General features: G+C 44.4%; 2 protein-coding genes across 3 annotated transcripts in view; both read right to left on the bottom strand.

Moving 5' to 3' along the window:
- The window catches only part of LOC115197694 (AT-rich interactive domain-containing protein 3A), a 42,624-nt gene extending 29,270 nt beyond the window's left edge, over positions 1–13,354 (bottom strand). For both annotated transcript variants that reach the window (XM_029759457.1, XM_029759458.1), the window contains exons 1-2: positions 13,102–13,354; positions 10,916–11,575 (exon numbers count right to left, since the gene is read on the bottom strand). In XM_029759457.1, the coding sequence (XP_029615317.1) occupies positions 10,916–11,575; positions 13,102–13,125 (684 nt within the window). In that variant the 5' untranslated portion in view covers positions 13,126–13,354. The remainder of the gene's footprint in view (positions 1–10,915; positions 11,576–13,101) is intronic.
- Positions 13,355–14,209: 855 nt separating this feature from the next.
- LOC115197693 (cytochrome c oxidase subunit 5A, mitochondrial) lies at positions 14,210–27,364 on the bottom strand. Its single transcript, XM_029759456.1, has 5 exons — positions 27,208–27,364; positions 20,935–21,054; positions 20,435–20,556; positions 16,670–16,787; positions 14,210–14,314 (listed from the first exon to the last, which is right to left on the bottom strand). Exons 1-4 carry the CDS (start codon positions 27,278–27,280, stop codon positions 16,674–16,676), a joined length of 429 nt encoding a protein of 142 aa, XP_029615316.1. The 5' UTR covers positions 27,281–27,364; the 3' UTR covers positions 14,210–14,314; positions 16,670–16,673.

The raw sequence follows: 27,364 nt of genomic DNA, 5'->3' as shown, positions 1-27,364 counted from the left end.
ACACACACACACACAACTATCCCACCTATCCTCCAATCATCAGCTAGCCACCACCCCTTTCAGTAGCATTTATGAGGTACTTAGAGAAACGTATTAAAAGGTTGTAAATCATGACGACTAAGCATGCGCGCACACACACACACTACTATCCCACCTATCCTCCAATCATCAGCTAGCCACCACCCCTTTCAGTAGCATTTATGAGGTACTTAGAGAAACGTATTAAAAGGTTGTAAATCATGACGACTAAGCATGCGCGCGCACACACACACACACACACACACACACACACACACACACACACACAGCTCTCCCTTTCCTGGCCCCCTTGGGAGTTCCCACTAGCTGATGAATGAGAACTGTTTCCATAGGGTGGGGCAAGAAGGACTAAATGTAAAGACAGAACATTCTTCTTTGCTTGGTTTATAAACCATCTTGTATCACACAAGACAGTTGGTCCTCAATCAATCAACGTAAACGATGCCAGAACAAAACTAAAATCAGAGACGTGTGTGTCTTACATAATCTCTGTTGATCCTGTGCAGCTGTGCCAAGCTCTGCCACAAAGCATTGCCGAGCAACAGCTGATTTATGCAAAGACCAAGGGGTGGTCAATGAGTCAAAAATGAATTTAGACTAGTGCCGAATTGCTTAAATTTATTTAAAATCAGACATCGTTAAGACGAATAAAAAAAAAAATTATAATAATTACCAGAAGTGCAATACTAACTGTTGGTCTCATGTAACTGTTTTATCCAAAGTGACTTAATCATTCATTTACACTTACGTCATTTAGCAGACGCTCTTATCCAGAGCGACTTACATTCGAGCAGACATTTCACATACGGGTGCTCCCGGGAATCGAACACGCTATCCTGGCGTTGCAAGCGCCATGCTCTACCAACTGGAGCTACAGAGGGACCGCCCTCTACCAACTGGAGCTACAGAGGGACCGCCCTCCACCAACTGGAGCTACAGAGGGACCGCCCTCCACCAACTGGAGCTACAGAGGGACCGCCCTCCACCAACTGGAACAACAGAGGGACCGCCCTCCACCAACTGGAACAACAGAGGGACCGCCCTCCACCAACTGGAACTACAGAGGGACCGCCCTCCACCAACTGGAACTACAGAGGGACCGCCCTCCACCAACTGGAACTACAGAGGGACCGCCCTCCACCAACTGGAACTACAGAAGGACCGCCCTCCACCAACTGGAGCGACAGGGGACCGCCCTCCACCAACTGGAGCGACAGGGGACCGCCCTCTACCAACTGGATCGACAGGGGACCGCCCTCTACCAACTGGATCGACAGGGGACCGCCCTCCACCAACTGGAGCTACAGAGGGACCGCCCTCTACCAACTGGAGCTACAGAGGGACCGCCCTCCACCAACTGGAGCTACGGGGGACCGCCCTCCACCAACTGGAGCGACAGGGGACCGCCCTCCACCAACTGGAGCTACAGGGGACCGCCCTCCACCAACTGGAGCTACAGGGGACCGCCCTCCACCAACTGGAGCTACAGAGGGACCGCCCTCCACCAACTGGAGCTACGGGGGACCGCCCTCCACCAACTGGAGCTACAGAGGGACCGCCCTCCACCAACTGGAACTACAGAGGGACCGCCCTCCACCAACTGGAACTACAGAGGGACCGCCCTCCACCAACTGGAACTACAGAGGGACCGCCCTCCACCAACTGGAACTACAGAGGGACCGCCCTCCACCAACTGGAACTACAGAGGGACCGCCCTCCACCAACTGGAGCGACAGGGGACCGCCCTCCACCAACTGGAGCGACAGGGGACCGCCCTCTACCAACTGGATCGACAGGGGACCGCCCTCCACCAACTGGAGCTACAGAGGGACCGCCCTCCACCAACTGGAGCTACAGAGGGACCGCCCTCCACCAACTGGAGCTACGGGGGACCGCCCTCCACCAACTGGAGCGACAGGGGACCGCCCTCCACCAACTGGAGCTACAGGGGACCGCCCTCCACCAACTGGAGCTACAGAGGGACCGCCCTCCACCAACTGGAGCTACAGAGGGACCGCCCTCCACCAACTGGAGCTACAGAGGGACCGCCCTCCACCAACTGGAGCGACAGAGGGACCGCCCTCCACCAACTGGAGCTACAGAGGGACCGCCCTCCACCAACTGGAGCTACAGAGGGACCGCCCTCCACCAACTGGAGCTACAGAGGGACCGCCCTCCACCAACTGGAGCTACAGAGGGACCGCCCTCCACCAACTGGAGCTACAGAGGGACCGCCCTCCACCAACTGGAGCGACAGAGGGACCGCCCTCCACCAACTGGAGCGACAGAGGGACCGCCCTCCACCAACTGGAGCGACAGAGGGACCGCCCTCCACCAACTGGAGCGACAGAGGGACCGCCCTCCACCAACTGGAGCGACAGAGGGACCGCCCTCCACCAACTGGAGCGACAGAGGGACCGCCCTCCACCAACTGGAGCTACAGAGGGACCGCCCTCTACCAACTGGAGCTACAGAGGGACCGCCCTCCACCAACTGGAGCTACAGAGGGACCGCCCTCCACCAACTGGAGCTACAGAGGGACCGCCCTCTACCAACTGGAGCTACAGAGGGACCGCCCTCCACCAACTGGAGCTACAGAGGGACCGCCCTCCACCAACTGGAGCTACAGAGGGACCGCCCTCTACCAACTGGAGCTACAGAGGGACCGCCCTCCACCAACTGGAGCTACAGAGGGACCGCCCTCCACCAACTGGAGCTACAGAGGGACCGCCCTCCACCAACTGGAGCTACAGAGGGACCGCCCTCCACCAACTGGAGCTACGGGGGACCGCCCTCTACCAACTGGAGCTACAGAGGGACCGCCCTCTACCAACTGGAGCTACAGAGGGACCGCCCTCTACCAACAGGAGCTACAGAGGGACCGCCCTCTACCAACTGGAGCGACAGGGGGACCGCCCTCCACCAACTGGAGCGACAGAGGGACCGCCCTCCACCAACTGGAGCGACAGAGGGACCGCCCTCCACCAACTGGAGCGACAGGGGGACCGCCCTCCACCAACTGGAGCGACAGAGGGACCGCCCTCCACCAACTGGAGCTACAGAGGGACCGCCCTCCACCAACTGGAGCTACAGAGGACCATTAAAACCATATGAAATAGGCTAACCTTCCTTAGCGCCTCATTCATCATTGAACTGCATGGGGCCCAACAGATTGCAACGTTAAATCCCTCACATAATATAGCATATTGCCAGTAGCACGGCCAGCAGCACGACCAGCAGCACGGCCAGGTCATAATGGGCTGTAGGCCCACTACTGTCCAGGGTCTGTGATTAAACCACATTTAAATCACACTGGGATTAGTGTGGAGGGGTGGTGGGGCCTGGTTAGGGAGACAGGTGTGTGGAACACAGATCCAGCAGCGGACAGGCAGACAGTAGGTAAAATAGTGTAATATTACAGTGGATGAACATAGTTAAATACATGCTACTTTATGAAATATGAACATAGTTAAATACATGCTATGGTCTGTTTCCAAGACACACATTAAGTCTAAAAAGCTCATTGGCAAATATCCACTAAAAATAGCTTTTTAAACAGGACTGGGCCAAATCTGTCTGGGAAACAAGCCTCTATATTTTTAACCTGAGCCATTCATACACGTTAAGGCTCTGGTTATAAAGCTATCGGGTACATGTATAGATTATCTGGGTTTGAATCATCTATTGTGTAAAAAAAAAAATAATCCTAAATGAAAACCCATCCTCCAACTCTCTCTCATTTGGAAATTACTTACGGCATCTGCTATCCTTTTTAGACAGACAGAGCCATCAAATCAGTCGGGCTCTCCACCCCCGTCTTCAACGACATCTGACCCTGGGACCAAAGAGGAATATAAATTCTATAGGGTGCAGTATAGATGAAAGGGAGTGAAAACAATGGAGGTAGACCTATTTTTGAATACACCCATTTAACTCAAACAATTTTTCAACAGCCTTTTATCATTGAGAGACAGGTTCGAATAAGAAGAGGGAGAATGAGTTAGAGAAGTATGTTTCTTTAAGATTTGTGACAAAAAAAAGAAAATATTTCAGTTATCTTATATTAATTTTGACTATGTGGAGGAAGTCAATACTGGCTACGGTGTCTCAAGATGGACAAATAGTACTATGTAAAAAAATGTTAATGTACTATTTCCGCTTTTGTTCTCGTTTTTCAAGCGAAGGTCTTTTAAGGGAGTAGTATGCGAGCACACGCCGGGTTCGCCTAGCTGAGTTCGATTAGGCGCCAGCTGAACTGAAAACATGCGGAAGACTTTACACTACACCCAGCTAAGTCCCACTACACCCAGCTAAGTCCCACGACACCCAGCTAAGTCCCACTACACCCAGCTAAGTCCCACTACACCCAGCTAAGTCCCACTACACCCAGCTAAGTCCCACGACACCCAGCTAAGTCCCACTACACCCAGTTAAGTCCCACGACACCCAGCTAAGTCCCACTACACCCAGCTAAGTCCCACTACACCCAGCTAAGTCCCACGACACCCAGCTAAGTCCCACTACACCCAGCTAAGTCCCACTACACCCAGCTAAGTCCCACTACACCCAGCTAAGTCCCACGACACCCAGCTAAGTCCCACTACACCCAGCTAAGTCCCACGACACCCAGCTAAGTCCCACTACACCCAGCTAAGTCCCACTACACCCAGCTAAGTCTCACTACACCCAGCTAAGTCCCACGACACCCAGCTAAGTCCCACTACACCCAGTTAAGTCCCACGACACCCAGCTAAGTCCCACTACACCCAGCTAAGTCCCACTACACCCAGTTAAGTCTCACTACACCCAGCTAAGTCCCACGACACCCAGCTAAGTCCCACGACACCCAGTTAAGTCCCACGACACCCAGCTAAGTCCCACGACACCCAGCTAAGTCCCACGACACCCAGCTAAGTCCCACGACACCCAGCTAAGTCCCACTACACCCAGTTAAGTCCCACTACACCCAGCTAAGTCCCACTACACCCAGCTAAGTCCCACTACACCCAGCTAAGTCCCACTACACCCAGCTAAGTCCCACGACACCCAGCTAAGTCCCACTACACCCAGCTAAGTCCCACTACACCCAGCTAAGTCCCACGACACCCAGCTAAGTCCCACTACACCCAGCTAAGTCCCACTACACCCAGCTAAGTCCCACGACACCCAGCTAAGTCCCACGACACCCAGCTAAGTCCCACGACACCCAGCTAAGTCCCACGACACCCAGCTAAGTCCCACGACACCCAGCTAAGTCCCACGACACCCAGCTAAGTCCCACGACACCCAGTTAAGTCCCACGACACCCAGCTAAGTCCCACTACACCCAGTTAACTGAACCTCTTAAAAAGTGTTTCTCAGTCTATGTCCAACCTTTCATTCGTTCTTTGGAGGTTTGCTACTGAAATACTTGGATTGTTATAAAACATTTTATTTGAGTGTGTGTGGAGGTCATTCAGTCAAATACTATCCTGTCACTTTATGGCCATGTAGATCTCATTCTGAACCAGCTGCTCTCCAGTAGTTATTCATTCAGTGTGTTTTGGACAGTGGCCAAGACAGTGGCTAACCCTTCTGTGTGCAGAGCAGCCTCCCAATTGGCACCATGTTCCCTGTTTAGTAGGGATGTGATCATTTGTTCCCCATGGTAAAAAATGAAAAACACTAAGCAGACAAAACTCCTTTAATAAAATGTTTTTTTTTTTTTTTTTTTAAATGCAGTATGTCAAATATTGTGTTCGACAGCTTGGAAAATAAATACATGTGACTGGATGACAACATAATGATTTGTTTCCAACATTATTGCTGTTCTCCTGATGGCTTAGTGTTAAAAATAAGCAATAATTGCCCCAACGCTAAGGAGTATCGCGACACTGGTATTGTCCCAGCCCGCCTAAATAACTCACAACTTTTCAAAAGTGTGTGCGCACAAAACACTTTCAACCTAGCGCGGCAGTTGTTCCCCACGTAAAAGGTAGGTATTTATCCTTCTTTTTTCTTATTTTTTTTACTTTCGGTGTGTGCATATCTCCAAGTACAGCTCAGACCATGCGTACGCTCGAGAAGTAAATAGACCTGTAGCCTAAATAAAAAAAATGTATTACAGTATCGGGTAGGCTACAGTTTTTCTGCATGGTAGGAGCATGACATCATAGACCCTACAGGAGATATAAACATCCTATACTGATGAACACAAAACAACAACACGTCTTCAGAAGGGCTGAAGCGTCTACTTTCGCTACCATGTTGGTCCCACGTTCCACGAGCTGAAATAAAAAAGATCACAGAAATGTTCCTATACACACAAAAAAAAGCTTAAGTCTCGAAATGTGGTTTTTTTGTGCACATTTTTTATTTATTTTTTTACATCCCTGTTAGTGAGCATTTCTCTTTTACCAAAATAATCCACCTACCTGACAGGTTGGGCATAACAAACTGATTAAACAGCATGATCAACATAGAGATGCACTTTGTGCTGGGGACAATAAAAGGTCACTCTAAAATATGCAGTTTTGTCACACAACACAATGCCACAGATGTCTCAAGTTTGAGGGAACGTGCAATTGGCACGCTGACTGCAGGAATGTTCACCAGAGCTGTTGCCAGATAATTAAAATGTTAATTTCTCTACCATAAACCAGCCTCACAACCGCAGACCACGTGTAACCACACCAGCACAGGACCTCCACATCTGGTTTCTTCACCTGCGGGATCGTCTGAGACCAGCCACATGGACAGCTGATGAAACTATGGGTTTGGACAACCAAAGAAGTTCTGCACAAACTGTCAGAAACCGTCTCAGGGAAGCTCATCTGTGTGCTCGTCATCCTCACTAGGGGTCTTGAATTGACTGCAGTTCGGCGTCGTAACCGACTTCAGTGAGCAAATGCTCACCTTCAATGGCCACTGGCACGCTGGAGAAGTGTGCTCTTCATGGATGAATCCCGGTTTCTACTGTACCCGGCAGATGGCAGACAGCATGTATGGAGTCATGTGGGCGAACGGTTTGCTGACTCCAACATTGTGAACAGAGTGCCCCATGGTAGCAGTGGGGTTATGGTTTAAGCAGGCATAAACTACGGACGACGAATAATAGTATTTTATCGATGGCAATTTGAATGCACAGAGATGACGTGATGAGATCCACAGTCGTGCCATTCACCCGGCGACATCACCTCATGTTTCAGCATGATAATGCACGGCCCCATGTCGCAAGGATCTGGACACAATTCCCGGAAGCTGAAAATTTCTGCAGCTCTTCCATGGCCTGCATACTCACCAGACATGTCACTAATTGAGCATGTTTGGGATGCTCTGGATCAACATGTACAACAGCGTGTTCCAGTTCCTGCCAATATCCAGCAACTTCGCACAACCATTGAAGATGAGTGGGACAACATTCCACAATCTACAGCCTGATCAACTCTATGCGAAGGAGATGTGTCGCGCTGCATGAGGAAAATGGTGATCACACCAGATACTGACTGGGTTTCTGATCCAAGCCTCTACAAAAAAAAAAAAGATATGTGACCAACAGATGCATATCTTTATTCCCAGTCATGTGAAATCCATAGATTAGGGCCTAATGAATATATTTCAATTGACTGATTTCCTTATATGAACTGTAACTCAGTAAAACCTTTGAAATTATTGCATGTTACATTTATATTTTTGTTCAGTGTAGTTTGAAAGTCACTGCAAAGGATGAACAGGTTCTGCCCAGACCTATACAGAAATGTGATCAAACTTGCTATTCCACTTTCTTTTAGAAAACGGACATTCCAACATTTCCAAATCATTCGGCAAAAGAGGGTGTTTTTGTTTTCCATAAAAAGGTGAACGGAAGGCGTTTTCCAGGCAGGGTTTTTCCAGGCAGGTTTTTTTTTTGTCAAATCAAATTTTTCTTAAGAGCCAATAAAGCGGCTGCCATCCTCTCCGGCGCCATCATCATAAGTGGCGCTCTTTAAAAAGGAACAGGACGCATCCAAGAAGTCACACGGGGAGAAAGTGGGAAAACCGGTGGGAGCATCCGTCTGAATAAACTCCCCTCCTGTGGGCTAGCCGCCATGACAACACATCTCTGAGCTCTCTGCCTGACTGCCACGTGAAGGAGCTGGAAGCAGCAGCAGCAGGCTGATGGACCTGGAGGCAGTGCTGTTCTGTCGGTGCGGCTCATTTGATAAGAGCATTGGTGTAGTGCTTCAAGCAACGCCACAGTCATGTCCAACAAGTATCCCGTACCCCTGCTAAAAATGTATCAATCTCAGAGCTAAATCCTGCGTGTGTTGCAGCTATATACGATTTATGTTAACAGTATGTCAAGAGAAAAAATAAAATAAAATGTGTCTCTATGCAATCTAGTCTACTAGAAGTTATTTTGGATAAAAGCGTTGTTTTGCTAAGTGGATATTTAAGCAATAAGGCCTGACGGGGTGTGATATATGGCCAATATACCACAGCTTAGGGCTGTTCTTAAGCACGATGCAACGTGGAGTGCCTGGATACAGCCCTTAGCCGTGGTATATTGGCCATATACCACAAACCCCAGAGGTGCCTTATTGCTATTATAAACTGGTTACCAACGTAATCACAGCAGTAAAAAAAATACATGTTTTGTCATACCTGTGGTATACGGTCTGATATAACACGGCTGTCAGCCAATAAGCATTCAGGGCTCAAACCAATCAGTTTATAATGTATATTATTCTATCAGCGGGAGCGAACCACGGGCTGCCAGAGAAGAGGTGGCAGTGTGCCAGCGTGTCCGGTCCTTAACTTTCAGCATGAGTAGGTAAACAGTGAGAAAGGAGGGATGAAATGAAACACAATGCAACGGAACAAAAGGAAGAAAAAGTTCCCAGCTTTTCGTCCCCTCACTGTGAAGTATTATGGGATGTAATCAAACAGTAGGGAGTCATAAGAAACTATTCATTGAAAGTGACTGTATAGCATTTGGCAGTAGGCCAACAGTACAAAATAGCCTCTGTTTTTCACTAACATAGGAAGAAACTGCTTTGATACTAGTTCAAATTAAAAAATATGTGGATTCAATGTTAGGTCTGCTGCAGGGCTGGACTGGACTGTCTGCTGCAGGGCTGGACTGGACTGTCTGCTGCAGGGCTGGACTGGACTGTCTGCTGCAGGGCTGGACTGGACTGTCTGCTGCAGGACTGGACTGGACTGTCTGCTGCAGGACTGGACTGTCTGCTGCAGGGCTGGACTGGACTATCTGCTGCAGGGCTGGACTGGACTGTCTGCTGCAGGGCTGGACTGGACTGTCTGCTGCAGGGCTGGACTGTCTGCTGCAGGGCTGGACTGGACTGTCTGCTGGACAGGATGGACTGTCTGCTGCACATTCTACCTGCTGCACATTCTACCTGCTGCACATTCTACCTGCTGCACATGGGACACCTGAAGCACATTCTACCTGCTGCACATGGGACACCTGAAGCACATTCTACCTGCTGCACATGGGACACCTGAAGCACTTTCTACCTGCTGCACATTCTACCTGCTGCACATTCTACCTGTTGCACATTCTACCTGCTGCACATTCTACCTGCTGCACATTCTACCGGCTGCACATTCTACCGGCTGCACATTCTACCTGCTGCACATTCTACCGGCTGCACATTCTACCGGCTGCACATTCTACCGGCTGCACATTCTAAGTAAAATACACCACAAGTTTCCTCATACAAGGTTCCCCTTTCCCTTAAAGTGAAATAACATACTCCAGGCTTTCTGCAATAAAACAACATCTCTAATAACATCTTATAGATGGGGCGGCAGGTAACCTAGTGGTTAGAGGGGGGAGGCAGGTAACCTAGTGGTTAGAGGGTAGGGGGGCAGGTAAACTAGTGGTTAGAGGGGGGAGGCAGGTAAACTAGTGGTTAGAGGGTAGGGACGGCAGGTAACCTAGTGGTTAGAGGGGGGACGGCAGGTAACCTAGTGGTTAGAGGGGGGAGACAGGTAAACTAGTGGTTAGAGGGGGGACGGCAGGTAAACTAGTGGTTAGAGGGGGGAAGGCAGGTAACCTAGTGGTTAGAGGGGGGAGACAGGTAAACTAGTGGTTAGAGGGGGGACGGCAGGTAAACTAGTGGTTAGAGGGGGGAAGGCAGGTAAACTAGTGGTTAGAGGGGGGAAGGCAGGTAAACTAGTGGTTAGAGGGGGGACGGCAGGTAAACTAGTGGTTAGAGGGGGGAAGGCAGGTAAACTAGTGGTTAGAGGGGGGAAGGCAGGTAAACTAGTGGTTAGAGGGGGGAAGGCAGGTAAACTAGTGGTTAGAGGGTAGGGACGGCAGGTAGCCTAGTGGTTAGAGGGTAGGGACGGCAGGTAACCTAGTGGTTAGAGGGTAGGGACGGTAGGTAACCTAGTGGTTAGAGGGGGGAGACAGGTAACCTAGTGGTTAGAGGGGGGGCGACAGGTAACCTAGTGGTTAGAGGGGGGAGACAGGTAAACTAGTGGTTAGAGGGGGGAGGCAGGTAACCTAGTGGTTAGAGGGTAGGGACGGCAGGTAACCTAGTGGTTAGAGGGTAGGGACGGTAGGTAACCTAGTGGTTAGAGGGGGGAGACAGGTAACCTAGTGGTTAGAGGGGGGAGACAGGTAAACTAGTGGTTAGAGGGGGGAAGGCAGGTAACCTAGTGGTTAGAGGGGGGAGGCAGGTAACCTAGTGGTTAGAGGGTAGGGCCAGTTACCGAAAGGTTGCTAGATCGAATCCCCCGAGCGGACAATGTAAAAATCTGTCATGTTGCCCCTGAACAAGGCAGTTAACCCACTGTTCCTAGGCCGTCATTGTAAAATAAGAATTTGTTCTCAACTGACTTGCCTAAATAAATAAATAATTAAGGGGTCGAGGAGTGAAATACAACTTACTTGCTTAAATGTTCCATCATCAAACCTCCAATCTCCAAATCCATCGGGTGATGTGAAGGAGTGTTGTTCTGTGGCAGACAGGTCCTTCTCCCCAGACCTTCGCTTTAGATTGATTGGAGGGGAAGCGTCTCTGTGTTTGGCAGCCACCGATGGAGAGGTTGAAAACGGACGAATAGATGATAAGGAACGCTCCTGCTGGAGGGGAGACATCTTTGTCATGTGGCCATGCGCCATTCCAACATCAATCTCTTCTTCACCTTCCATCCTTTCTTTTTCATCCTCCTCCTCATCATCATCATCTTCCTCCTCCTCCTCACCTCCCAGTCCCTCTTCTCTGTTATCGTCCCTCCTATCCACACAGCTCTGAGTGTTGCTGCTACTGCCATCAGCCTCTGTCTGCTGCTGACCCATCTGAGTCGTCGTTCCTGTCCCGGTTCCTTCCATCGGTTCGGCCAGGAAGGCAGAGTCCAGGTGGGCTCCAGTGACCCGGGCCACGGCTACATGTTTAGCGAACATCCTCTTGGCATGGCGGAGGCGTTTCGCCTGCCGGTCCATCTCCAGCTTGGCCTCCTGTTGTCTCTGGAGCTGCTCCATCACAGCCTCTAGTCTGACACCGGCAGGGCTACCCAGACCACCCCCAGCCTCCTGGGATAGGTTGGGCTGTAGGGAGAGGAATGAAATGTACAGAGTAAATACATTGTACAAGGATACCATCTTATTTTTACCACAGAGAAATGTATAGAGTTAAAATATTGTACAAAAAGATACATGCTTATATATTCCCCCTGAGATTTATATATTTTTATTTTTTTAAATAATTTATAGCCTAGAGATTCTTCAATCTCAACTCTGGACAGTGAAGCCAGTTCCACTACATTTTTTCCATTGTTCTCCTCTCAATCAGGGACTGGTTTAGCCCTGGGACACCAGGTGTGTGCAATTATCAGGTAGAACAGAAAACCAGCAGGCTCCGGGCCCTCATAGGGTAAAAGTTGAATACCCCTGGCTTAGAGAAAAACAACAAACACAGATATATTCAGATTTGGTCCAAAGATAGAATATCTTATTTATACAGTGTGTAGTCAGTGCATGGGTGTAACAGGCTACATGATATTTATAAACCCGGTGGTTTGAGCCCTGAACGCTGATTGGCTGACAGTCTTTGTATATCTGACCATATACACCACTGGTATGACAAAACATGTACTTCTACTGCTCTACTTACGTTGGTAACCCGTTTATAATAGCAATAAAGGCACCTAGTGGGTTTGTGATATATGGCCAATATACAGTACCTCGGCTGAGGGCTGTGTCCAGGCACTACGCGTTGCCTCTTGATTAAAGGACAGCCCTGAAGCAGAATTTAACCAACACAATGTTAGCTCAGCTGTGAACATTGTTCACCTGAAAGAAAATGGCGTCAGTGAAAGAGTCAACAACATTCCTATAATTGGCTTTTGTTTACATTTTTCTGCATGTTAAGTTTACTTTAAAAGCGTTCAAGGGGAAGCATTTTTTCTTGAAAAGCGGGGTCTTTACCTAGAACTATGCATTTCACCTAGAATATCGTCAATATGGAAAATATGATTTATTAAACCAAATACTGTACATAAAATAGGCTATTATTGAAATGACCATTGGTAGTCCTTAATTAATGTATTTTTTTGGGGGGGGTGCACTGCCAAGTGAAGTGGCTCAAAGGTATTGAGAAGACATCTGAAACGTGGTCACCTTACAGTAAAACACTGCCAACAGACTGATATACATATGATTACTGTTAACTGTTACAAGGTGGGATAGGAAACGTCATGGAAGGTTTATTTTACGAGATACTATCGACAACAATGTATTAATCTAAAACTATTTCTAAAATGTGATACCATTTAGTCTCTTGTGCCCGGTGGCGGAAGGTAAAAAACAAACGCATGACGTGTACAACAGTAGTGTAAAAATGTTCTGAAGTTGTGTCCCTCAACAAGGTTAAAATACTGCCGATGTAAGCAATTCGCCGACTAGGTTAGTGTTGTCTCGTCATAGTTGATCAAATATAGTTCAAAAGTGTTAAACAACAACGTATCACTTCCACGTCCGTTGTTGCCCAAGTGTTTATTACAGTATCTAACTAACATGAGGCACGGTGCCAAATGAAAGTCAGCCAGCCGCAACATGACTCGATCAAAACTCACCATTTGCGCTTTTGAGTTGTCCATCCTTCCCCCTCCAGTCCTTTCCAAAGTTACCGTGCTTTTTCCCCCCCACACTCGTTCTCTCTCCGACGCAATCCAATTTTACATGCCCATTTAGTTTGCGATGATAAACTGTCGGTAGAAATGAATATAACGCCTGTATATGTTGTAACCTATGATATGATTGGAAGGGCAGCGAGGCCAGTGTAAATGACAGGGCCTTACCTCCCCTGACCACTGCCTGCGCATGGAGGGGGGGGCATCATAGGCTTGATAGCTACACCCCCCCATGTAATAAGACAAGGCCCAGCCTACTTGAAAAGCTGTGCCTCTTTCACCGTTTTTATTTGCCAACGTTTTAGGCTTTTGCAACATTCGTGTTGGTCAATTCTTACCACAGCAAGGTGAAATAGCTATACACTATGAATAGTGGTTCTATAATACATTATGTCACTGTAGCTTGCTATGCGGAGGCGTTTTTCATAGCAGAGCTTTTAACTTACTAACCAACACCATCAGCAATATTGATACATCATGTATTTCGTAAGGTTATCGATTTCTTCGTATTCCACATGTATAAATCAGAATTCCAACTAAAAAAACATACCATGTTTATGAAATAATGCTTTTAGTAATTGTGAAAAAAAAACCTCCATATCCATAAATAAGTATCTTCTTTGGCCATGTTGACGTAGTCTCCCCATGATAATTGAGGCCATCAATGCGCTTCAAAGCAATGAGCGCATATACAAATCTGTACAATACTTACCAAATTCATGACTATTCTGCTCCCTGGTGGCAAACAAATGCATTAGCACCAATGCAATACCAGGTGGGGCTGGTCTACTTAGTTCATTGACTTTCATTGAACCAGAAAAACAAAAACTGCGAGTGTGTTGTATCGCTTCTTCTTCTGTCTCTGACCATACAAAATTATTTTCCATTTAAAAATGGACAAAGTTATTGTATCAAATCTTATAAATGACACTAAGCTACACTTAGGGCTGATAAATACTGATATTCTTTCCAATAATTGGACTTTTCACCAATTACATTCACATCAGATCTGGTTGTTAAAAATACCAATTAGTGAAAACGCAGCCTGTGACACATTCAAGAAATATATATATTTTCTTTATTAGGTTCATCAATATTTTACAAACAAAAAGCCCAAATTAAATATCACACACATTATTATACAAGGAGCCAAAGACTAAGTAACAAGGTTCCCCAGAGACATCAACAGCAGTCCGGAGAAAACCAGGGAGCGAGAAACAGACAGAAGAATTTCAGTTAGATAAGAGGCTTAGTTGTCGTCTCAAAAGACTAACCCTGAATCCCAGGTCGACCCCTTGCCCCTAGGCACTTCTTTAGATCTGAAAGGATTGGATAGGTCTAAAGGCGTCCGCATGCTTCCTAGCCTAAACAGGTCGGTAGCGTTCCTGCATATACTATGATGACATCGTGTGACATTTTTGGTAAGTGTTTATCCGGCTGTTCGGAGACAAGTTCGAACCCACAGTCTACGCCCCTTTGTCAGTGATTGGTCAACATAATTATTATATTTTTTTTTAAATGTATTATATATTTTTTTACTTTCACCCTTTTTTCCCACAATTTCATGATATCCAATTGGTAGTTGGTACCAGACCGCCAGGTCTAGGTCCAAGAGGCTTCTAATCAGCTTCTATCCCCAAGCCATAAGACCCTTAAACGTTTAATCGAATGGCTACCCAGACTATTCACATTGCTGCTACCCTGTTAATATCTATGCATAAGTCAGTTTAATAACTTTGCCTACATGTACATATTATCTCAATTACCTCGACACTGCTGCCCCCCCTCACATTGATTCTGTACCGGACCTAGCTAAATTGCCATAAATGTTTTATGCTTTTCGACCTGGCCCTCAAATTAATTGGCTCATAGTTTGTTTTGTAATTTCAACCTGCGTGTTCTGATCACATCTGGTGTGTGTGTGTGTGTGTGTGTGTGTGGGGCGGCGCACGCAAGCATACGGTCTGGTCGGCATGTTAGACCGCTGCACCACTCGGGAGGCTGATTGGTCAACAGTAAGGGTTCTTCAATAAAGTCTGTTGTTATTCAACGAGAGAGTGTTCATGCACATTTTTTTTTTATTGAAAAATACCTCACCAAACATCTTAGTTGTAAAATTGCGTGACTAAGATCTCGTCAGCTAAAAACTTCTAAATGAATGACCGATTTCTTGAGTAATCGTAGATTAATTCTGACTATTTTGAGGAAGTCTATACTGGCTACGGTGTCTCAAAATGGACAAACAGTACCATTGCTACTTTTTTCTCGTTTTTCAAGCGAAAGTCTTAAAATGACATCTCATCAAGACCTGTTGCCTACGCCTAATCATCACTTACTATTATTACTACAAATGGAAGGTCATCACTTCTCACAATGGGGATCGTTTAGTAAAGTTAAATCAAAGCTAAAATCAATGTCTTACAAGATCACATAATTATTAAATTGGTATTTTACAGAACAGAACCGAATATAATAGCATAGTATAACGTTACTGTCAAACAACATTAATTTCTAATGAGATTTTATTTTAGGATGGTTAGCTGAGGTGGCATTCTTCTTATGCGCCAAAACTCAACAGAGCCACTAGGCAGGATATATGCTTTGATTGAAACAAAATATAAAAAAAGGAAGGTTAATAGTTTGTTAACACCGTCTGCTCTAATTCGCTCACGAAACTGATTGGCATAGAGATGTAGTTTGGACATTTCACCGGTAATTTATTTTCCCCAAACATTCAAAACTGGCATTGATTATGGGCGATTTTGAAATTAGCCTATGCCGAACTTAGTGTTTGAGGGTATTAAAAAGGTTTATTTTGTAATAATTTTAAAAAAATGTTCTTGAGACATTGTGTGGGCATAGGCAGACGTTGCAATTGGAGGATGCATTTCAATACTGATAGGCTATTCAACAAACGGAGGAAATTATGACATTGGTTAAAAAAAATATATATCTTTTTTTGGGGGGGGAATGTGCGCTCCCTCACCTATAATAGTAGCACTAACCCACTGGGCATTTCCACCAGGCCAATCGAAGATGAAGCTACCACCACATTGCTTACACCTATCCAATAATCTCAGGTCTACAGACTGCCTACGGTGTAGGACTGTAGGTGCTGGGGTGGGGTGGCGGGGATTAAAGGTCTTCACGGGTCCACAATTCTACCTTTTCCTCTCAGATCCGGGTCCTGTTTGATTGTCATCAGGTCTATGTAACTACAGCTGATAGACCCGAGTAGACTTGACCACAGCTTTGCATAGCCTACAGCATATTTATTTTATGCTAATAATGGTCATTTATTGACTTATAGAAGGCCTAGCCAACATATGAAGACCTATTTGTTAACCAGAAGAGCAACTTAGCTGAAACTATTTATTTTTTTGTCACTCTGGTCCAAATCGGGTCTAAGTCTGGTTGTCCTCGTCCAACTTTTTAGACCCGAGAACACCTCTACCTGGGGGTTAATCTGGAATTCAGGTTGCCAGTCAGTGCATGTCCATTCGATACCTACCCATTTATAATTTGTCCATGCCAAGCTCTTCAGGTGTGGAGATACCAAGCTCATCAAGTGTTGGCCGCAGCTCCTGAATTAGGTATGGGTAGATGTCTTTATGGGGGCCAGATTTGTCCTGGGGAGACAATAAGTAAACACAGACTGCTTTGACCAATGGGGTGACAGCTAAAGATGATATAAGAAATAGTTGGTGTTGCAAAACTACTGGTAATTTACAGGTAATCTATGGCAATCTATGGTAATTTATACTTGAATAACTTAAAACAATGAATTCATATTATTATTATTATTATTATAATTTAAAAAAGCATTAATCATCAATGGCATGATTTTAAATTAACTCTGCAATTCTCCCAACCATTGACTTTGAGATTCACACCTCTACTCAATACAACACATTGAATTGAATGTCACGTTTTACAGTATAATAGGAAAGGCTACTGCAGAAAATAGCCGATTTGCTCATAACCAAAGGCCTACCTGTGATTGGCAGGAGGAAATGTAGTACGGAATTTAAATGCATAATAAGCTGTATTTTCATTGTGGCCGTAAGAGGAAATCTCTCTCTCTCAAAAAAAATAGATTTTTGAATCTGATTTAGTATACATTGATTAGGCATATTAATCCTACCATTGAAGTATCTCTGAGTAGGCTATCCCTTTTTCTGTGCCATCCAAATTTAGTAGTTTAAAGCGGCCCGCGATATTGTTTATACGTTGATTATAAAAATGAAAAATGGCCACCAATTCGTGGCAGAAAGGGGAGAAGGTAGTTTTGGTAATATGGGGCTGCCACTCCGCTCTGTTTTTCCTCTATGGCAGTGGCACCGAAAGGCTGCTTGACAGCGAAGCCTAGTCAGATTGGCCGGCTTGTTCTTACAGGAGAAATTAAAAGATAAGGATCCACTTCGCTCCAATAATTAAACCAACGTAACAACAGAAACCCCATCACTGCCTCCACATCCCAACTCGTCGATGAGCGGGAAAGAATAAAAACGGAGACAAGCAGCCGAGTAGGCTTTACGGCTGGTTAGGGGATGCAGCTGGCTGCTCACAGCTGTCAAACGCCATATTGGATGAAGCACTTTGAACGATGGTATTCTATTTGTAGGATGCATTAATTCATTTCAAAATAGAAGGTAGTGATGATCACATCACACAGGGAGAAGATCTGTTTTTCCCCTTCCTCTTTTATAGCTCAATGGGTGATACACTACGTCTGTACACTTTTTATTTACGGATCGACGTGATTCACGTTGATGACATTTTGAGAGCGCTGAAAAGTGACGGGTTTGACAAAGCTGTAAAACATCCCCAGGGATGCATTCTATTTAAAAATGTGTCAAGTCATCTTATTTTGATTATTTTATATATTTTACATGTGATGAGGCCACACGGAGGGTCAAAGGTCATTACAGACATGTGTGATGATCTGATGTACCCAAAAAAAGGCCAGTAGAGAAAATTCCACAAAAATACCATGTGACCGTTTAGTCATGGTAATTAGGCTTCTCCGAGCTCTGATGCTGCTGATGGTCATTAGTAGCCTACCAAACTTGCTAACTGCCTGGTACTCAGCACTCTATTGTCCCTCTAATCACTCTGACATCAATGTAAATGTAATGGAAAATCTAATCAAACACTTCATGAGAGTCCATGAGCTCATGTTGCGCAACATTTCAATAGGCTAAACAATTGTGGCCTCTACTAAAAAGAGGAGGATCCCATCAGCTTTCTATAGGCTAGGGCTACTATATTTATTTCTCAACATTCCTAATATTGAGCACATTGCTTCTCTTTACAACAGGAGTATAGCCTACCTGGCTGGCATTAAAATGAACCAGGGGAAAAGCGTCCTCCATTTGCTATCTAAGTGCGTAGATGACATGTATTTTTTCCCCTGTTTCGATACAGGTGATGATAATGGTCCATTCTAAATCAAAACACATTTCACATATTATTTAGTAAATGTAAAGACAAGATTAAATCAAGAATAGTCTGATGGGTGACAATATTAGCCTATCACTTGTGAATGATATATTATCGACTTTTTCGAGTCATAGTCGCACACCTCATGTAGCCTAGCCCATAGTCCTATACGTTTTAATAAGGTTTGTATCACAACTAAAGAGGCTAAATAACTTCTTAAAATGAAGCACATTAATCAGCTTTACAAGGGGTGTAGAGCCTAAATGGCATATATAAACAGCCGTGAATTTCAAGTTTGGGGAAGATCATTTTCACCATTAAAATGCACCTTTATAATAAAAGCATTACTTGCATAATCATATTTGCGGTCACTTTTGATAATGGTGTTTTCACGCTAATAGAACATAATGTGAAGAAATAGCCAAATAGTTTATCAACATTTTAAGCTAAACGTTCTGATGCGTTGCGTCAGCCACATATGTGTTTATATGTGATCTGTCCCATCCCACAACTATGTTTGGAAAATAATTTCTCGCACAGAATAAGTTGACTTTTGTACTATGGGGGAATAGTAGATTGGCATAGGATAGTGCTTTTGCTGTTAGTTAGGCCTACTCATCTCGTTGGATGACGAAAAATAAATGTGGACAGTTCTTCCAATATCTTCAATATGCACCTCGGAATTGGATAAGGATATGCGCGGGTGCGTCCCCGATGTTTCTGTCTTCACTTGTAGCCTGTGAGAAAGACCGGCTATCGTGATGGAGAGCCATGTGAGTGAGAGGTGATTCGGAGCGCTCAGCACTCAGGGAGAAGGGCACAACAGTCCACAAAAGGCATGGATTTTTTAAAGGGTGCATTACGGCCAGAAAAAAGGTGATGCCGTCGTGAAATTCTAGGCATTATCAAGTGCTTTATCAAATTGTGAATGAGAGACTGATGAACTGTGTACAGCCTGCGCAAAAGAACTAAGCAGAGGTAATGCCTTTCAAGTTGCTTTTTTCTAATCATCATTAGAGTTGTCATCATGCAGCCTTACAATGTATAAAAACGGAAAACATATCAACGTTTATTGAACAACTAAAGTTATATTAATAACTCTATATTAAGCATATAGGAGCACCTATTTCATTGTTAACCGCTCACAGAATTTATAAAAAAATAAGTACAAAAAATGTTTAAAAAAAAATCAGCATTGTTCAATTGTATTATTCATACTATAAAATAATTCCATGGAATTCTAATAATCTTGTCTGTTAAATGAACTAGTGTAGCCCACAGCCATATGGCCTAGCCAGATCAGGACCTAACATAAGGACAACTCAAGAGTATGCTATTCTGTTCTTCTGAAATAGACTACATTTTCATCATATCATGCTTCTTTAGACCTGTCTAAAATAAATAATGGATTTATTGTGAAGGTGTAGGCTACATTACATGGATTTATTAGGACTTTTTAAAATGTAGATGTTCCAAAGGTCTGCATCAGTGGCTTGTAGGCTGTGTGTGGAAGCCAGGAGATGCTAAATGCGTTTACGTTAATTAACGGTCAGTTACCGTCAGACCCGACAGTTATTTGCTTGACAATCACCAGCTGATGAAATTTCGTGACCGCCACAGCCCTACATTTACCTCCCTTTTGTTACAAACTTCACATGAAAAGGTCATGTTACGATTGAATGAAAACACATAGTAAAATATTGGAAGGTTGGCTGGTAGAGTTGTGGAGAGCTTCCACAGTGGACTGTTGGTCACAATACTAGGACTTAGATGTATCTTTATCCTTCAAGGGAATTTTCTACGCTTTCATTTGTTTCCCCCCCCCTCCCCTCACCTTGACAGCCTCCAGGATGCGAATGGCAGTAGCCAGGTCGTCTAACCTGCGGCAGGCTCGGAGGGCAGCGTCCAGGATCTTTGGCTCAGGTACCAGGTCGTATCCAATCAGCGTGTTCATCCCTGGACAAACAACGGTGAATATAGGGTCAATTACCACAGGATGGTAGAAGAGGTAGACGCCAATAAAAATATAAAATAAAACAGTTGCTTCTCTCAAAAACTATGAGGCTGGGTCTCTTGGGTCTGCGAGACTCCAAAATTATATATTTTTGACTCGAAATCATCCCTCTAATTTTGCTAATCTAGGGCAGTAACCCTGGGGAAGACTCATAAGAGGGCAGAGCAAAATGTTATTGGGGTTCAGTAACCAAAACACATTGACAACTACTGCTCTCTAGTCAACTGTAAATCTGTATGTGAACAGACTACCAAGTCACCAATGCAGCAGTGCACTATGCTCCTTTTATAACCATACCAGGTGATTTCCTCGTCACTCACCTTTCCTCAGCTCCCATGAATCAATATCTGCCTTGTTAAAATAGTTGACCCAGCGGGCATCAAACTCCTCGTCCGTCTCCTGCTTCCCACCATGTGAGTAACACCTCTGGGCCAGGGGAGCTGAAGAATGAACAGAACAGATAAAGGGAGAAAAAAAACACCCACTATAAAAAAAAGTGTAAAGTCAGAAATGTGACATATTTAATTCACAGAATTACGAGATTTATAGCTACTTTGTCTTTCACTGAAAAGTGCTTAGCAATTTGCATCACACAGGTATCACAAAGCCAAAAGGTGCTGTACAGTGCTATGTAGCCTAGTCTGTCATGTATTCTGGAATAACTGATGACACCCAGTCAAGGGTATCCTCTCCCGCGTACTAGCACAGATTGTTGCCTACATCAAGTCCAAGCTGGATCCTTGCCAGTGTACTGGCATGATCTACCTAACTACTAAGCTAGATGGCAGTTCACTATGAATTATTCAGTCCAACAGGGCAGTTCAGTTGAAGGACTGAGGGCAGATGTTTCACATTCAGTTAGGCGTTTGAGGATCGAACCCTTTTCTGATGTTGCTACCACTTAGCTTAGCTAGCGAGCTTGTCAGTCAGTACAGGTATTTGATATGGCAAGAGTGGCTTAGCTATACAGTGTACTGCAGAATCAAAATAAACCATCAGTTTATAAGAAGTGGCTAGCTAGCCAAGCTAGGGTGTAACGTCTTTCACTAGGAACCAAACAGAATGAAACGGGGAGGGACCTAGCTAGCTACCCTGAATTTGTCCAATAGAAACTCTAATTCTCTTTGTAAAATGTTTTCTGTTTGCTACAATGTGGATTAATGACTTCACCTCTGGTTTGCCATCTAGTTATGCTGCCTGCTGCTAGCAGCTACAGTTCATAAACACAATCGATCAGCATTGAGTTGAACAACAACAACTCCTGTCTGTATGTAACATTAACACTAGCTAACTTTAGCGAGAACATTTCGCTTGCTAAAACAGACATTGGTGACTAGCCATCTGCTAACAAGCTACCTAGTTAGGATTCGCCATATGCTAACCACAGAGTTTTTAAACCCAGAGGCGCAATATAGCAACGCTTGCATTCAGACCAGGTTTGGGATTTGAGAAGTCAACAATACTTCTTTAGGATGCTAAAATTTCTCCCCAAAAAAATAACAAAAAACTAACAAAAAAATAAAAAAATAAAAATCGGGGAAAAAAGGCACAACCTAGATTCGAGCCAAAGTCTTAAGTTGTTGAACATGTTATTACGCCAACCTCGTGAAAGTGACAAACGTTACAATTTTCATCAAAAAACAACTTTATATCAAAAGGAGTGCCTTAGATTTTTACGGCCTGCACATGCGCAGTTCGGCGCGAGACGATCGTTAGACCTGAAGACACAAGTGTTTATGCGCATAAGCTTAGCTAGCCAACGTTGCCATGACATCACATACAAGCGTTGTCTGGGATTTCTATTGGAGAAGCAGTTTCTGGCCGTCTTAATACTGTACTGTCTTTGTACTAACGTTAACCTCTGCCGAGTCCCCAACGACCGGATTTTCCGGTTTCTGGGGAAAATGGAAAAAGAGCCTCTGACGCGACTTCCGCTTTTGGACGTAAAGTTAAACAAGGCGACACAACCTGAGAGGAAGACTAGACTTGTGGTGTTTGTTTGTGTTTCTTCAGATCAGAGAGAACAGGCGCTCCATGCGATGCAACTTGGAGAAAGACCTGTATCTTGCTTTGCCCTTTAGGTACATGGAACCATTGAAGGGAATGATTTCTGGGATAGGTGTTGCAATTTAAGTTTAAGATTCCTGGTGTTTGTGACGCTCGCCGTCTGGTACGACGCAGATCCAGTGCGGAGCGTGGTAAAACAGAGACACGGTCTGTTCTTCTGAGCTTTGATTCAGACTCTTGACCTGACAAAAGTAACTGCGGTGCTCTAGGTGTCACATTTATGGGCATGTCGCTGCTCAGTGTGTAGTAGAGGCCGATTAATTAGGGCCGGTTTCAAATTTTTCACAAAAAAAATATAAAAAAATAATAATTAAAACATTTTTCAAAAATTTAAAAAATAAATATTTACATTTTCAAATTTAAAAAAAAGAAAAATCGTTAAATTGCCATTTTTGGACGGCGATTACATTGCATTCCATGAGGAAACTGCGTGGCAGGCTGCCTGTTACGCGAGTGCAGCAAGGAGCCAAGGTAGGTTGCTAGCTAGCATTAAACTTATCTTATAAAAAAACAAAACCTTCACATAATCACTCACTAACTACACATGGTTGATGATATTACTAGGTTAACTAGCTTGACCTGCGTTGCATATCATCAATGTGGTGCCTGTTAATTTATCACAGCCTACTTCACCAAATGGGTGATGATTTAACAAAAGCACAATCATTGCACGAATGTACGTAACCATAAACATCAATGCCTTTCTTAAAATCAATACACAAAAGTATTTTTTTTTTTTTAAACCTGCATATTTAGTTAAAATAAATTCATGTTAGCAGGCAATATTAACTAGGGAAATGGTGTCACTTCTCTTGCATTCATTGCACGCAGAGTCAGGGTATATGCAACAGTTTGGGCCACCTGGCTCGTTGCGAACTAATTTGCCAGAATTGTACATAATTATGACATAACATTGAAGGTTGTACAATGTAACAGCAATATTTAGACTTAGGGATGCCACCCGTTCGATAAAATACGGAACAGTTCCGTATTTCACTGAAAGAATAAACGTTTTGTTTTTTTAAATGATAGTTCCCGGATTTGACCATATTAATGTTTGATTGTACGGCGATAGTAAATGGCGTCCCTTGAAAGGGCAAGAACAACAAATGGTACAAAGTGTAAGCAGAGTGAGCTGTACGCAGGTTCGAAGACAGGAGGAGAAATGGAAGTGAAGTATCAGACATTGTAGGTGTGGTGAGGTTCTCGGAGCCCGAGGCTTAAATCGAGGGTCAGGATAAAGATGAATCTGACAATAGGAGTGAAGTTTTTTTGGGGGGGGGGGGAAAGTGGACCCTTACCTTTTGGCTGATCCATTTGTGGTTTCAGGGTGGGTGAAAACAGAGTTGTGGAATCGGTGAGGGTAACCAGAAGTGGTCTTGTGATAATTGTTTATGTTTCTGCTGGTCAGAGGGACCAGGTGCTCCGCGTTAAATGAATGGGGACAAGAGAGGTCAAATGTTTTACTCTCAAGGAAAGGATGCCATTGAGAGCAGTGATTACTGGGTAAAATGTGAAAGTTGACCAACTGAAGGGGAAGATTCCCGGTGTTTGTGACGCTTGTCGTTTGGTGCGACAGACAGGGTGGCGTGAGTGAGCTGGGGATCAGAAATGTCTGGCGCGTGAGAGAGGCAGATTGCGGTTTCCAGGGTTAGAGTAGTGCAGAAGTTGTCGTATGCTGAGGCAGTGAAGAAAGTAGAGGAAGTTGGGTCAACAAGGAAGGATCCTGAGTACTACCTGTACAGAGGGATAGGCCAACAAGTGATATACACTACCAGTCAAAAGTTTGGACACCTACTCATTCAAGGGTTTTTCTATATTTTTTACATTGTAGAATAATAGTGAAGACATCAAAACTATGAAATAACACATATGGAATCATGTAGTAAACAAAAAACAAAAAAAGTGTTAAACAAATCAAAATATATTTTATAATAAGAGATTCTTCAAAGTAGCCACCCTTTGCCTTGATAACAGCTTTGCCCACTCTTGGCATTCTCTCAACCAGCTTCACCTGAAATGTGTTTCCAACAGTCTTGAAGGAGTTCCCACATACGCTGAGCACTTCTTGGCTGCTTTTCCTTCACTCTGCGGTCCAACTCATCTCAATTGGGTTGAGGTCGGGTGATTGTGGAGACCAGGTCATCTGATGCAGCACTCCATCACTCTGATTATTGGTCAAATAGCCTTTACACAGCATGGATGTGTGTTGGGTCATTGTCCTGTTGAAAAACAAATGGGATGGCGTATTGCTGCAGAATGCTGTGGTACCCATGCTGGTTAAGTTGAATTCTAAATAAATCACAGACAGTGTCACCAGCAAAGCACCCTCATACCTCCTCCTCCATGCTTCACTTGGGAACCACACATGCAGAGATCATCCATTCATCTACTCTGCTTCTCAAAGACATGTCGGTTGGAACCAAAAATCTCTCATTTGGACTCAGACCAAAATGACAGATTTCCACCACTCTAATGTCCATTGCTCGTGTTTCTTGGTCCAAGCAAGTCTCTTCTTCTTATTGGTGTCCTTTAGTAGTGGTTTCTTTGCACACAATTCAACCATGAAGGCCTGATTCACGCAGTCTCCTCTGAACAGTTGATGTGTTTGTTACTTGAACTCTGAAGCATTTATTTGGGCTACAATTTCTGAGGCTGGTAACTCTAATAAACTTGTCCTCTGCAGCAGAGGTAACTCTGGGTCTTCCTTTCCTGTGGCGGTCCTCATGAGAGCCAGTTTCATCATAGTGTTTGATGGTTTTTGCGACTGCAATTGAAGTAACTTTCAAAGTTCTTGAAATGTTCCATATTCACTGACCATCATGTCTTAAAGTAATGATGGACTCGCATTTCTCTTTGATTATTTGAGCTGTTCTTGCCATAATATGGACTTGGACTTTTACTAAATAGAGCCATCTTCTGAATACCCACCTACCTTGTCACAACACAACTGATTGGCATTATGAAGGAAACACATTCCACAAATTAACAAGGCACACCTGTTAATTGAAATTCGTTCCAGGTGACTAGGATAAAGTAATCCTTCTGCCCCCCCCCCCCCCCCCCCCTAAAAGATTTAGATGCACTATTGTAAAGTGGTTGTTCCACTGGATATCATAAGGTGAATGCACCAATTTGTAAGTCGCTCTGAATAAGAGTGTCTGCTAAATGACTTAAATGTACCTCATGAAGCTGGTTGAGAGAATGCCAAGAGTGTGCAAAGCTGTCATCAAGGCAAAAAAGTAGCTACTTTGAAGAACCTAAAAATATAACATATTGTAACGACCCTGGGTTTATAAGCGCGGAAATCGACTCTGCCGGACGAGCATGCTTTTGCGGCACAGTCGATAGCGCGCCAGACTTCGGGCTTGAAGGTCGAGGGTTCGAGACCTGCTCCCTGCCTGCTGTTTCATTACAATATTTTGGTTTGTTTAACACTTTTTTTGGTTACTACATGATTCCATGTGTGTTATTGCATAGTTTTGATGTCTTTACTGTTATTGTACAATGTAGAAAATACTAAAGATAAAGAAAAACCCTGGAATGAGTAGGTGTGTCCAAACTTTTGACTGGTACTTTATGTTTCAGTAAGATTGGATTTTTAGCATTTATAGCAATGGTTATCAATTATACTGCAGGGTTGGAACATAAGTCACAGAAAATGGTGGTTGTTGCGGCAGATAAAGAGAGGTATTTGGGTGTCCGAGACTTGATGTCAGAAGAGTTACAGGGTGTGTTGTGGTAGTGTCCCATCTTTTCAGGCTGTTGGCTTGAGGTAGGATTACATATATATAAATAGTGGAGTTTAAGTGATAGATGGTAGCGTAGTTGTTGATTTGATGTATGGTATGTATTCACTACTGTAAGTCGCTCTGGATAAGAGCGTCTGCTAAATGACTAAAATGTAAATGTAAATTTGATATTTTTCAAGCAAAGTATAAGGGAGTTACACTCCAGTCTAGTAGGTGGCGGTAATGCAATATTTATCCCCAACCGCCGTTAAACCACATCGAAGAACTGAGGTATATATAGGGCGACGCCATCTTAAATCCCCCACATTTATTTCATTGGTTGAAAAGTGCGACCCCCCCCTACTCGTCAAGACTAGGTTATCTAGTTTCCGGCGTTTAACACCTACTACGTTACCCAAATATATGCAGTGGAATTAGTTAGTCTACTAACGTTAACTAGTTAGAAACAGGCCCAAGCCTCAAGGCACAGTCGGTCATTGCAAGAACACTGAAATAAAAAAAAATCCAGTTGAATATTTAACCGCGTTTTCAAACATTAGTACAGTTGTTTTCAGTAGAAAACAAGTAAATATCTTATTCTTAACCACGTCTAGAACTATGTACTCCCCTAAAACGCTGGTATTTCGCAATAAGCCGGCCACTGATTGGGTGCCAATTGCAACATGCTCCACTAGCCATGAACTCCTACCGACCCTGATTTCCTTAAGAAACACCACGTGAACCGTGTCCTAAACTACGACATTTGAACATAAAAGTAATAAAACACAAGAATACCTGTACACCGAAGCCGTGTCCAGGTCAAACTCCGGGCACCGGACACTGAAAGACTGACGGCGGCTCTGAACATGATGAGAGGTCAGCCAGCTAAAGGAGACAAGTCTTGGCGCAACAACGTGGTTGTCACTAGTTAAGACAGCCAATAATTAAATTT

The sequence above is a fragment of the Salmo trutta genome, chromosome 7, assembly GCF_901001165.1.
Source record: "Salmo trutta chromosome 7, fSalTru1.1, whole genome shotgun sequence".
In the NCBI taxonomy this organism is placed as follows: domain Eukaryota; kingdom Metazoa; phylum Chordata; class Actinopteri; order Salmoniformes; family Salmonidae; genus Salmo; species Salmo trutta.
The sequence above is the reverse complement of the archived record's forward strand: the minus strand, read 5'-3'. Positions and strand labels throughout refer to the sequence as shown.